This window comes from Pelophylax lessonae (genome assembly GCF_965119305.1).
Source record: "Pelophylax lessonae genome assembly, chromosome: 3".
NCBI lineage: Eukaryota > Metazoa > Chordata > Amphibia > Anura > Ranidae > Pelophylax > Pelophylax lessonae.
In genome coordinates this window covers 495,063,143-495,074,823 of record NC_138770.1, presented here as the reverse complement: position 1 = coordinate 495,074,823, position 11,681 = coordinate 495,063,143, and the positions used below count along the sequence as shown (strand labels likewise).

General features: G+C 44.2%; 1 protein-coding gene across 1 annotated transcript in view; it reads right to left on the bottom strand.

Annotated features, from left to right (window-relative positions):
• Positions 1 to 835: 835 nt before the first annotated feature.
• LOC309549631 (ADP-dependent glucokinase-like) overlaps positions 836 to 11,681 on the bottom strand; it is a 66,266-nt gene continuing 55,420 nt past the window's right edge. Inside the window, exons 5-6 of the mRNA XM_082250011.1 lie at positions 10,355 to 10,491; positions 836 to 1,587 (exon numbers count right to left, since the gene is read on the bottom strand). Coding sequence (XP_082106137.1) covers positions 920 to 1,587; positions 10,355 to 10,491 — 805 coding nt within the window. The 3' untranslated portion in view covers positions 836 to 919. The remainder of the gene's footprint in view (positions 1,588 to 10,354; positions 10,492 to 11,681) is intronic.

Below are 11,681 nucleotides of genomic sequence, written 5' to 3'. Positions count from 1 at the left end.
CTCTTCTAGTGAAAAGTGACACTTTAAAGCCCAATCAAACCTTCAGTTTAAATCTGGTAAATATATTCTAGGTGCATCAAAACAAAAAGGAGTTTAATGTCGTATAGTTTGTTTTCTTTCTGAATCAGGCATAGCTTAAGTAGAAAAATGTTTCCCCTGCCAGCATGCTGCAAAGGACACTTGTTCCCTGCTTGACTAAGTAGGGAGCATGTTGGACCACTGCTTTTGAGATATAGCTATGTAAATCTGCAGAGTTCATGCTCCCTTCTGACTGGAGAGCTCTGGCTCAGCTGGGGGAGTGTTGACCCTCTAAAAAGAGAGATTACTGCTTCCCCACAGAGAGCAAGGGTCCCACTCTGAGGCATGTTGGTAGGGGACAAGCTTCTCTACTCAGGTTGTGGCCACTTTAGATTATTTTAATTTAATTTACTTTAATTATACCAATTGTAAGACATTGAACACCTGAATGTATATTCAGCAGGTGTACATTGGGGGCTTATTTGGCTTTAAAATGTCAATTCATTCAAAACTGATTTTACTCTTTTTTTGGGAAGATACTAAAAGGCTTTATAGATGAAGGGTTTTAGATGTAGCTCATGGCCTTCTGTAGTGATATCTTCCCACTGAAGTTATCCTCTTAAGTCCACGCTCACCCAGCAACATGAAATCTGAATCTTGTGCAGTTTTCTCAATCAGTTTTAGGTGGACTGACCTTTAATTATGGAATGGTATTTGGAGTGAAAATTAATGATTCTTCATGGATTCCACTGTTTCTTAGTAAACAAAATATGCCTTAAATCATGTCAGTATGCATTGTACCCCTTTTCTGATAACCTCCTTTAAACATACGTCTAAATTTTCACAAGGTTCTCTAGTTGTGGAATGTTGGCCTTCTCAAAATCGTGAAGCTATTATAGTTTCAAATTTGCAACACCAGTCCTGCAGCAGATATATTGTCTCCTCCACCTGCTGTCTGGAAAACTTCAGTACAGACCAAAACAGGTGCTAGACAGATCTCAAAAGTGTCCTCTTCCCAACAAGACACAGGACGGTTTTCTTTAAAAGGTATCCTCTGGCTGCCAACTTCTCTGCTGATTGAGAAAGAATCATCCATGATGAGTTTAGCCTTGCGGGTGTCAATATGTGCAGAACCACAAACATGCCTATTAGCAGTAAGAGATGCTTTTGCTGTAGCAGACATTGTGTTCTTCCACAGGGAGCCTTTGTCCACCAACATAGCTTGAAATGCTAGCGTGTGAACATGCAGCCGAGTCAGCCTCCTCTGACCCTCTGTAAGTTCCCTGGATCTAAGCAGCTGATAAAGTTCACGCATTTGGTCGAGAATGGAAGCCACACGAGGATAAGGGTCAGATAGGACTGTAATGTTTCCCCCTTTAATTAAACTCAGAAGATTCGGAAGTTCTTGCTCATTCATTCCCAGTGAATCAGAATAAGGTATGACATATTCTAGCAAGTCTTTCATGAGGCTTTGTTCCACAAAGGATGCCATCTCAAAGTGGCAGCCTATATTTTGGTCCATGGACAAAACCATTTCTTGAATCGCTTTTAATCTTGCTTCACGCTGACCTGAAAAATAATCACAGAAGTAGTGAAATTACAGGGAATGCAGAATAGAAGAAGGTATTTTATTCATTAAAAATCTAATTAGTAGACTACTGTGTATACACAACTTATAACTAGATGCCGGATTACACTTTTTGCTACCCTTTTTTTTTTTCTAATTTGCCCTGCACACATGCATTAAGGAGTTTTTTTTTTTGTTTTTTTTTTGGGCTGTATTCGAATGTTCTTTCTAGGGAAATGTAATTTTTTTTTATCTAAACAAATAGAAACACATGAGAAGAAAAATGTTTCAACGCACCTAGTTTTGTATGTCCGTGTACATTTGTGAGAATTACAACTACGTGTGTTGACATGCATTTTCATTTATGTCAATTGAAACAGATATGCGTTACCAAGCTTTGGTGTAATTTTAAACTCTAGGGAATGCAATGTTCCAGCCATTTGTGCAGCCTTCTAGGAAAGTCAGTGAGTTAATTTGGGAAACTGAGAATTCTTGGAAAACCTTGTATTCCATATTCAAGCCCTCACTGTCCTCTAATGTCCACATAGAATTAGTGTATTCAGATTGTTGCAACCTCGATAACACCTTGTAATTCATACCTGGACCCCACGCTGTGGGAATGGCCTGTAATGTTGCTTTGTGCACTGGATCCTGCATGAGCGCTCACCTTGGCTGGTGGGGGTATGCCCACCTTGACAGGAGAAGCCTGGACATTACTTACTGTACAGTCCAGCATCATAGACTGTTACTGAAAAAAGGGGCTATGTTTGGAATGTATTCACCCCACATAACCAGTGAGGTAAGATCCTCACTAATATTTGTTTGCTTTATAATGTCTGTGATGGGAGCTGAGTCGCTGCACAATGGGCCTCTGGGTTGTATTTGACCCCTGGGCCAAAAGTTGCCAGTCCTCCCCTGAAGTCAAGGGAAGTAAAATTGTCTGTTTCCACCTGAATTCCAGGTTGGCCTGTGAATGGGGAAGTACGGGCGCTGCAGAAGTGGTGGGCTCCCAAAAAGGATTTGCCAGTGCATCAGGAAAGACACTATGAGCTCTATGGGCCAGTCTTCGAATTCTTAGTGTCTACGGGACACTACTTTTGCTAGCCACCGCACCAGTTTGAACTGCACTTATGGGACTTGTCACGTTACCAAGTGTTACTGCAGTGCTGGTTTGACTACGACCAGGCTGTACTAGGCCGCTGGTGCCTGCCAGTTCACAAGAAGGTTGAGCGCCACTAGTACCGACACTCTGCTGCATACGAGAACCCTGCGATTGCTACACCTCAGTAACAGAAGAACGGGGTGGGGTACGCCTGATCTTACAGGGACCAATACTCCATTGTCAGAGCTATCTGTCAGGTGCTGCTGCTGTCTACAGGTTCATATAACTGAGCCTGATTCTGACCGTGAGGCTTCCCCATCGCTCTCAGCGGTCATGCTCTGAATCCTGTAGACCTCTTCACTAGTGTACCTTTCGTTTTACAGGTACCTAGTGTGACTCACAGGTAAAAAAAGCACCTGGTTGTCGATGACTGTTTGAATCGCTACGAAAAAAACCTGCTAGTGCTAGCAGAGATTAGGCCTGACTCAGATAACTGTCACTTCCAATACACAACACACAAAACCGCAGCGTTAGCAGTTGATTACTGAACTTTTGGGATGGATAGATGGGCTAAATGCAGGTGCTGGCAGGTGTTGTGGCCAATCCTGCTAACGCTGCATTTTGAGAACACTAAACAATGGGGGACGCTAGTATAGTTCTGATCAGATCAAAGATATTGATCCGTTCAGACACTATACTAGTAATGGAGGTGTTTAGTGTGTGTGTGTGTGTACGTGTCACTGGCAATCAAAGGGTTAAATTATATTACTAAATATGCAGCAGGGATCTGACACTGTCCTAGATTGATGCTAACTAGCGTTAACGCTAACTAATGTCACCTGTGAAACTAATATAGTGATCAGAAAAAAGATCTGTACACTAATAAAAGTGACACTGACAGGGCAATGAAGGGGTTAAATCTTTATTGGGGGGGGGGGAGGCGGGTACCCTAAACCTTTTTGGGACAGAAACTAAAAGTCTCGAACACTAAATTAAGTCACAAGTCACACTATTACAGTATTTAGTAAAAAAAGCTATATACTGTATATAGTGTGCACTGTGACATGGAGTTAAAGGGTTAACTGGGGGGGGGGTGATCAAAGGGTTAAATGTGTTCCTATGTGTACTGGTGTCAGTGTGCTGATTGTACTCACAGTTAGATGCTTTCTTCTCTCAAGCTGGAACTGAAAAGGGCTCCACGAGGGAAGAGAGCATAATTTCCTGTGCCCGTTTTTACAAAACACAGGCACAGCACGGTCTGGCATTGGTCTGAACCGATCACCAGGTCCAGGCCAAAAAGTAGAGCTACGTTGGTTTGCGTAGAAGAGCCAGGCTGCTGCATGAAAAACTGCGTTTTGTAAATGCATAAATGTGGGATGGTCAAAAATGATTTTGAGGAGGAACTTTATTTGCTTGGCTGTAACTTTAATTTTTCACAATTTAAAAAAATAAAATATTTTTTTTTACTTACTTTTTTTCCTATCACACAGGGGACATTTTTGGATGACAGGTTCTCTTTATTGAGACATCCAGGGTCTCAAAGACCCAGGATGTCTCCCCTGTGCTCCACTGAATGTAATGCAGTGCAGATCATTTTGCATCACATTTTTTCCCATCCATACTGGCCTGGGAAACTGACAGGTGGACCCAGAATTGACGTTAAACATGTCACTTCTGGGTCAACAACAAGAAGGGGAGGAGAGTGGATGTGTGTCCGCTCAGCTATCTCCCCCTCACTCAGTGGCACCTGCTATGTTGTTTCTGGGCCCCAAGCGGAACCTGGGATACATGGCGGGTGAAAACGTTACCGGTGGTGTGTGACAACAGTTATAGCCCACCCACCCTAAAGCCATGTTTGTGTGTATTGCTGTCATAAATAATAAAAAAAAAAAATCACAAAATCTAAATGGCTAATGAGACTTATAAGAAATAACACTGTGCAATGTTGAACAAGTAAATTAAGAATGTTTTTCCTGTTAGGACACACTGGACCCTAATTAAATTTTTCTCTGGATCAGCTGCTGGCTTAGGATACTGACTTAAAAGCATGATTAATGCCCATACTGTTAATGCAATGCATGTGAACTGGTACGATTTTCAGAATGGCACCCCAACACAAACGAATGCAACACAATGCGCAGCATAACTAACATTAATGTGTCTTTACAAACGCAACACAATGGTGTGAACAGCCCTTAACACCAGAGAACAATTGTTTTCATATTTTTGGCATAGCTGCTCACATTGTATCTTTACATACTTACATGATAAAAAAAAAAGCTTTTAGAGTATAAAGTACAGGCACCTAAGCTCTGGTTCACACCAATGCGGCTTTGAACTCTCACTACTTCAACATGATTTCAAAGCCGCACATCAGTGATATTTGCACTGCCGATTTCATTGCAGCTTGCAACTTCACTTAACAGAATTCTATGCAAGTCGCAATAAAATCAATAAAAAGTGGTGCAGAAAATGTTTTCATAATTGCTGAAACATGAGTCGCGGAGTTATGAACGGTTCCATTGCTGGCAGTGGGGTGGAAATTTTCATGAGATTTGGAACTGTCAAATCGCATAACAAAGTGCATCGGTGTGAACAGGGCCTTAAGGTGGATATGTACAGCAGCTTCCAAGACTCTACCTTTTTAGCTGCATCCTGGGCTGTTCTGATCAACAACCCTCCAACACTTCCTGGTTGTGTTAAAACTTGCAGTTCTGTTTTTCATACTATCCAACTGGTCCATCAATATAATTTGTTGCCGATAGGATTTTGCATAAAAATGGATTTTTGTAAGATCTTACCGTAAAATCCTTTTCTCTTAGCTCATTGACAGACGTAGTCCTCGGTGATACAGCACCTTCGGGTTATGTTGCCTCCACAGGAGCAGGACTAGACAGGAAATTAAAAAGCTCTGGCCACACCCTAGGGGCAGTCCCAGAGGGTATATCCTCTCTCTCTCTGCCTCAGCAAATCAGTTATGTGAAAAAGCAGTCTTTAGAGATTTTAACCCAACCCAACTAAAAAAAACAGAGGGGCGGGGACTACGTCTGTCAATGAGCTAAGAGAAAAGGATTTTACGGTAAGATCTTACAAAAATCCATTTTTCTCTAGCGCTCATTGACAGACGTAGTCCTCGGTGATACACCACCTTCGGGACGTCCCAGAGCAGTATCACAAATGAGGGGTGGGAAAATGAAAATCAAATCCCAATCTAGAAGGCCCAACCGGTGCCAACTAGAAGTTTACAATGCTCATCCTTAATGATGAGACTCAACAAAAAAGAGAAAAAAAATTTTTTTTTTTTTTCAAACAGAAAAAACCCTCGAGGTAGACCACCGGTCTCCTCAAATTGCGGCCTGCAAAACCTTGCGGCCAAATGAGGCATCCGCCGATGCCGTCACATCAATTTTATAGAACTTTGTAAAGGTATGTACCGACGACCAGGTGGCTGCCTTACATACCTGGACCACTGACGCCCGATGGCGAAAGGCCCAGGAAGTACTGAGCGCTCGAGTGGAGTGCGCCCTAACAAGGAACGGAGGACTCTGACCCTTAATAGAATAAGCCTGTACCACCGTTAGTCTAATCCATTTAGCAATGGTCGCGGCAGATGCAGGCAAACCCTTTCTGGGGCCATCCGTGATCACAAAAAGTGAATCCGTCTTACGGAATGATTCCGTAGCTTTCAGGTATACCCTGATTGCCCGAACCACATCTAAGGAATGCAACGCATGTTCCCGATGATGCTTGGGCTGAGGACACAAGGAAGGTAGTACAATATCTTCATTCAGATGAAAATCTGAAACCACCTTAGGAAGAAAAGATGGCTTAGGATGAAGTACTACCTTATCCCTATGAATCACTAGGTATGGGGACTGGCATGATAATGCAGCCAGTTCTGACACCCTGCGAGCAGAAGTAATAGCCACCAAGAAGGCCACCTTCTGGGATAAAGTAAGCAAGGGAATCTCCCTGATGTTTTCAAAGGGAGGTTTCTGTAGAACCGACAAAACCAAATTAAGATCCCAGGGCGGTAAGGGCGCGCGGACTGGTGGAGCCAGGTGCCGCACCCCCTGGATGAAATTCCGCACCAAGGACTTGGTAGCTAAAGGCTTCTGAAAGAAGATTGCTAATGCTGAAACTTGACCCTTGATGGTGCTCAAGGCTAGTTTCTGCTCAACCCCTTGTTGCAAAAAGGCCAATATTCGAGTCACCGAATAGGTACGTGGAGGAAATCCTAAAGATTCGCACCACGCAATATAAGTCTTCCATGTGTGATAATAGACCTTGCTGGAAGTCGCTTTCCTTGCTTTAATAAGGGTAGGAATGACTGAAGCTGACAAACCTCTGTCCTTCAGTACTTGGGTCTCAATGGCCAGGCCATTAAAACCAGCGACTGTAAAGCATGATGGTAAATTGGTCCTTGAGACCACAGACACTCCCTGAGAGGAAGTTCCCACGGAACGTCTGCGACTAGCATGTCCAAGTCGGCCAGGCCGGCTTGAGGAGGCCAGCCTAGAATTTCTAGGACCACTGGCGCTGATAGAATCTGAACCAGGCGTCCCTAGAGGTATCTGGCCCCGACCATCCGAGAAAGTCTGGTCGTTTTCTGTTCCCACACATTTATCAGATACCTGATTGTTATCAGGAAGGGTGATCTTTTCTGGTTGAACCTCAGGGACCGAAGTCACCCGACTAGAGGCTACTTGGCCTATCTGGTCAACCAGATCCGATTCCTGTGAGGTATAGGGACTAATCTTAGGAAAAGGTAAAGGAAAATATCTATTCAGGGAACGGTAACTACCGCTTCCTGTAGTACTTAAATGTTGGAAGGGAAGAATCGCACCGGTAGTAGTGGTTGATGCTCGATCTAATGTCCTGAATACCCGTGAAAACGTCCCCCCACCCTGAAACCGGGTGGGGGCGCACCTTCAGGCTGTGTACTCCTTTGCTTCGGGTTTGGCTGGGTTGGTCCTCTGCTTGTCCGACCAGCCCTTCTTGAACCCTCCTGGAGGAGTCTTGCCTTTCCCGCTTGTACCAGCCGGGCGCCCTTTATGGGCGGTAAAGAAAGGTCCTCGCTTGTTGCGAGGTCCCTTAGCTTTAGCAGCCTGTGGCAAAAAAGTGCTCTTGCCCCCAGTGGCATCCTTAATGATTTCATCTAGGTTGGCCCCAAATAGACGATTCCCCTGAAAAGGGAGATTTGTCAAGGTCTTTTTGGAACCTAGGTCAGCTGACCAGCATTTTAACCACAGCACACGTCTGAGGATGACCGATGACATAGATGCATGCCCTAATAAGGGAGTAGTGTCCAAGGCTGCGTCACAGATAAACTGTAGCCCTTGTATAATCTGTTCCATCAAATCAGATGTCTCCTGGGGAATATCTTTTCCCCTAAGGTCTTGGCGTACCATTCTCGCCCATTCCGTAAGTGTCTGGGAAACTAGACCAATAACAATTACTGGTCTAAATGCTGACCCTATCAGAGAGAAGATGGTGCGGGACTCTGCTTCCATCTTTCGATCCACCAGATCCTTAAAGGACGAAGTGTCCTCTACTGGGATAACCGTGGCCTTATTCAGCCTGGAAATAGGTGGATCCACCACTGGTGGTACCGTCCATTTCTTAATGATGGATTCCTCAAACGGATAGCATCTAGCAATACGCTTGGAAATAGTAAAGGTACGTTTAGAATGCTCCCATTCTCCTTTAATCTGATTACCGAAACACTTGGGTACAGGAAAAACCTTCACCGTTTTGATGGGCTTATTAGTACCAAAAGGAATCTCTGTTTCAGTTGCCTCTGCCGGTAAAGCCTCAAGTTTTAAGGTTTCCTGCACTGCCACAACTAGTGCGTCCACCAATGCTTCTTCCTGAATTATAGCGGGAGAAGAAACGTCCTCCTCACTGTCTGAGGGGGCTTTACCTGAGACAACAGCCCTTGCAGAGGAACCTGCAACTGCAGTGACCATCTCTGAATCTGAGCCAGAGGTGTCAGATAGTATAGGGGTAGGCGGGGGTCGCTTCCTTGACCCCCGTCCCTGACAGGCCGCCTCCACCCGAGCCACCATAGACTCCAAAATTGCTGTAAATGACTCTACACTCTGTGCACCGGCGGGTCCCGTGGCCCCCTCGAGGGAAACAGGTGGGGGAATATGTGTGGCAGGGTCCATGATAATTCCAGTCACTTCCTGGATAATATAATTCAAAAATAAAAAAACTTTTTTTTTTTTTTTTTTTTCAGACCCCCAGAGCCACAAAAAGCCCCTTAGTGTTACCTGCTAGGGATCCCTATCGATCGAGAGAGAGAGAGATAGACCCCCAGGCTCACCACTTGATGCTCAGAGTCTAACTGCAACAGGTTACAGCGCTGTCTTGACAAACAGGAAGTCTTTTGGCTGGCTGCCCAGGAAGAAAGGAGGCGGCTCCGCCCCTCTGCACGCCTTCCGGCGCCTCCCCTAGCTCCACGAGGTGTTTGGATCACCTCAAACATGGCCGCCCCCATGCTGGAGACACGAGGCTACGCCAAAATGGCGGCTCGTGCGATCCAGCAAAAAAAATGGCGGCGGCCTGTACTGAATAGCGGTGTGCTGCAGGGCACACAACACTCTCTCTGCATGGGGATTTGGCGTGGTTGGCGGTACCGGCCCTGGCGGACCGCATGGCCATTCGGGAGGCCTGCTAATAGCTGGAGATCTGATTAGGAAGGCAGTCTACATGTCCGTGGCTTCTGACTGGTAGGTAGCTTATTCTTATCACCGTAAGATTCCCAGAATGCCACTGATTACAATCTTTTTAACATGTATACAATTAGATTGTTAGCTCCCAAACCAAGCCCCCTGGCTTTTTGCACATAAAATCACACTTAAAGTAGGAGGATCTGTGTCATTTATAGGATAGAGAGGGACTCTATCTTACCATACAGAGAGGGGCCCGCGTTCACCACAAGACCCGTCAGGGGAAAAGGGGGAACATACTACTCACCATACCGGAACCAGGCGGGCACCAACTCCTGACAGTACCCCTCTCCACCGGGGCGGGAGGGCTGTCGACCGATATGGACGCCGTGACTCATGGTCTTTGGCGTTTCAGCGAGACGTTTAACTCGCGGGGTCAGTCCTTTAATGGGACTTTGTCGCGGCCGACCCAGCGCGGAGCTATGGCCTGCACGCGCTCGTAGGCTGAACTGGGGTGACCACCGGATCTCAACATCCAGCCCGTCGCCCAGTTCAGCTTTCTTGCTTGAAGATCTCACAGGAACACTGGAGAAAAAAAGCTGTCTAAAAAATCTTTTAAGAAAAAAATCTTGCTAGGACCTAAGATCCCAGCAAGGTATCTAGGTCCTTACTCCTAACTAGACAGAAAATAACTGATTTGCTGAGGCAGAGAGAGAGAGGATATACCCTCTGGGACTGCCCCTAGGGTGTGGCCAGAGCTTTTTAATTTCCTGTCTAGTCCTGCTCCTGTGGAGGCAACATAACCCGAAGGTGCTGTATCACCGAGGACTACGTCTGTCAATGAGCGCTAGAGAAAGTAGGATTTAACACTAGCAGGATGTGCCAGAACTTTGCCCATCACAATGGCTCAGAATTTGGCTGTAGCCACAGTGTTTTGGAGGCTGCTGCAGGTATATGAAGGCACCTCTGGCCATGGAGTTGCTTTATCCTCACCTGGTTTGAAGGGGAAGCTATCCATCATTTGTAGCCCACCAATCACAAGAAGATCAGGCTTAAAACTTTCCAGTTGTGATCTGAAATCTTCAAGGGAGTCAATCATGGGATTGTGAGAGTCACTGTGTACAATGTATCTGTCAATAATTACATGATGAATTAAAAAGGTAAAAAAAAAATAATAATTATAGAAAAATAATAGAAAAAGACATTTCATCTGGCTAATCTGTTTTTGCTTTCTCTGTTCTCAACAAGCTATAAGCCTGACTGCCTAAAAGTTCTCTGTGGTGTCCTATAAATGATTGTCTTTTAGAAATGTATGCACGTCCCAGCCAGAAGCTCTACACGTGAATAATTTATTTGAATGTCTGCACCTACAATCCTTATACCCCTTATTTAGGCTAGCCAGCACTCCAAAAGGATAGCAGTTTACTGAGCGCATATCAATGTAATTAGGTGCCATATGTTAAAATATAAAAATTTTATTGATTTACAACTAAAAATACATTAGCAATATGAATAACTCGCCTCAACAGAGGTGTTGATCGATCTAGATGGACGGCAACACAAGCACCTACTATTGTCTGTGAGATCTTTTTGATGTGAAGTATTCAAAAATATTGCAGTCGTTGTTTCAATTGTATTTATATACCATTACCATTTGATGGTGGTTATATATATCAACGCCTCTGTTGAGGCGAGTTATTCATGTTGCTAATGTATTTTTAGTTGTAAATCAATAAAATTGTTATATTTGAACATATCCAGTGCCGTTAAAGTCCATATTTTTCCAACAACCTATTTTGAATACTATGGGGTGGATTAACTAAAGGCAAATATACTGTGCACTGCAAGTGCACTTTCTCCAGGGATTAGTAAATGAGGCGAAGTTTCACTTTACAAAGAATACTCAATCACGTTCGAGGAAAAAAATAAAAAAAAACACAAATCCATTTTTGCTTGCACATGATTGGATGATAGAAATCAGCAGAGCTTCCCCTCATTTAAGAGTTCCCCCTCAGATCTAGAGCAACTGCACTTGGAGTATATAGTATATATGCCTTTAGAAAATGCAGGAATAGTACCACTGGATTGGCGTAGGGCCAATGTGGTGTCTATATTTAAAAAGGGATCAAGTCTTTGCCAAGTAACTATAGACCTGTTAGTTTAATGTCTATAGTCTGGAAGATACTGGAGAGTTTAATAAAAGACCACATAGATGAGTTCTTGCTGGAAAAAAAAATATTTTAAGCAACAGACAGCATGGATTCATGAGAGACAGAAGTTGTCAAACAAACCTGATTTCTTTTTAGGAGGAGGCGAGTAA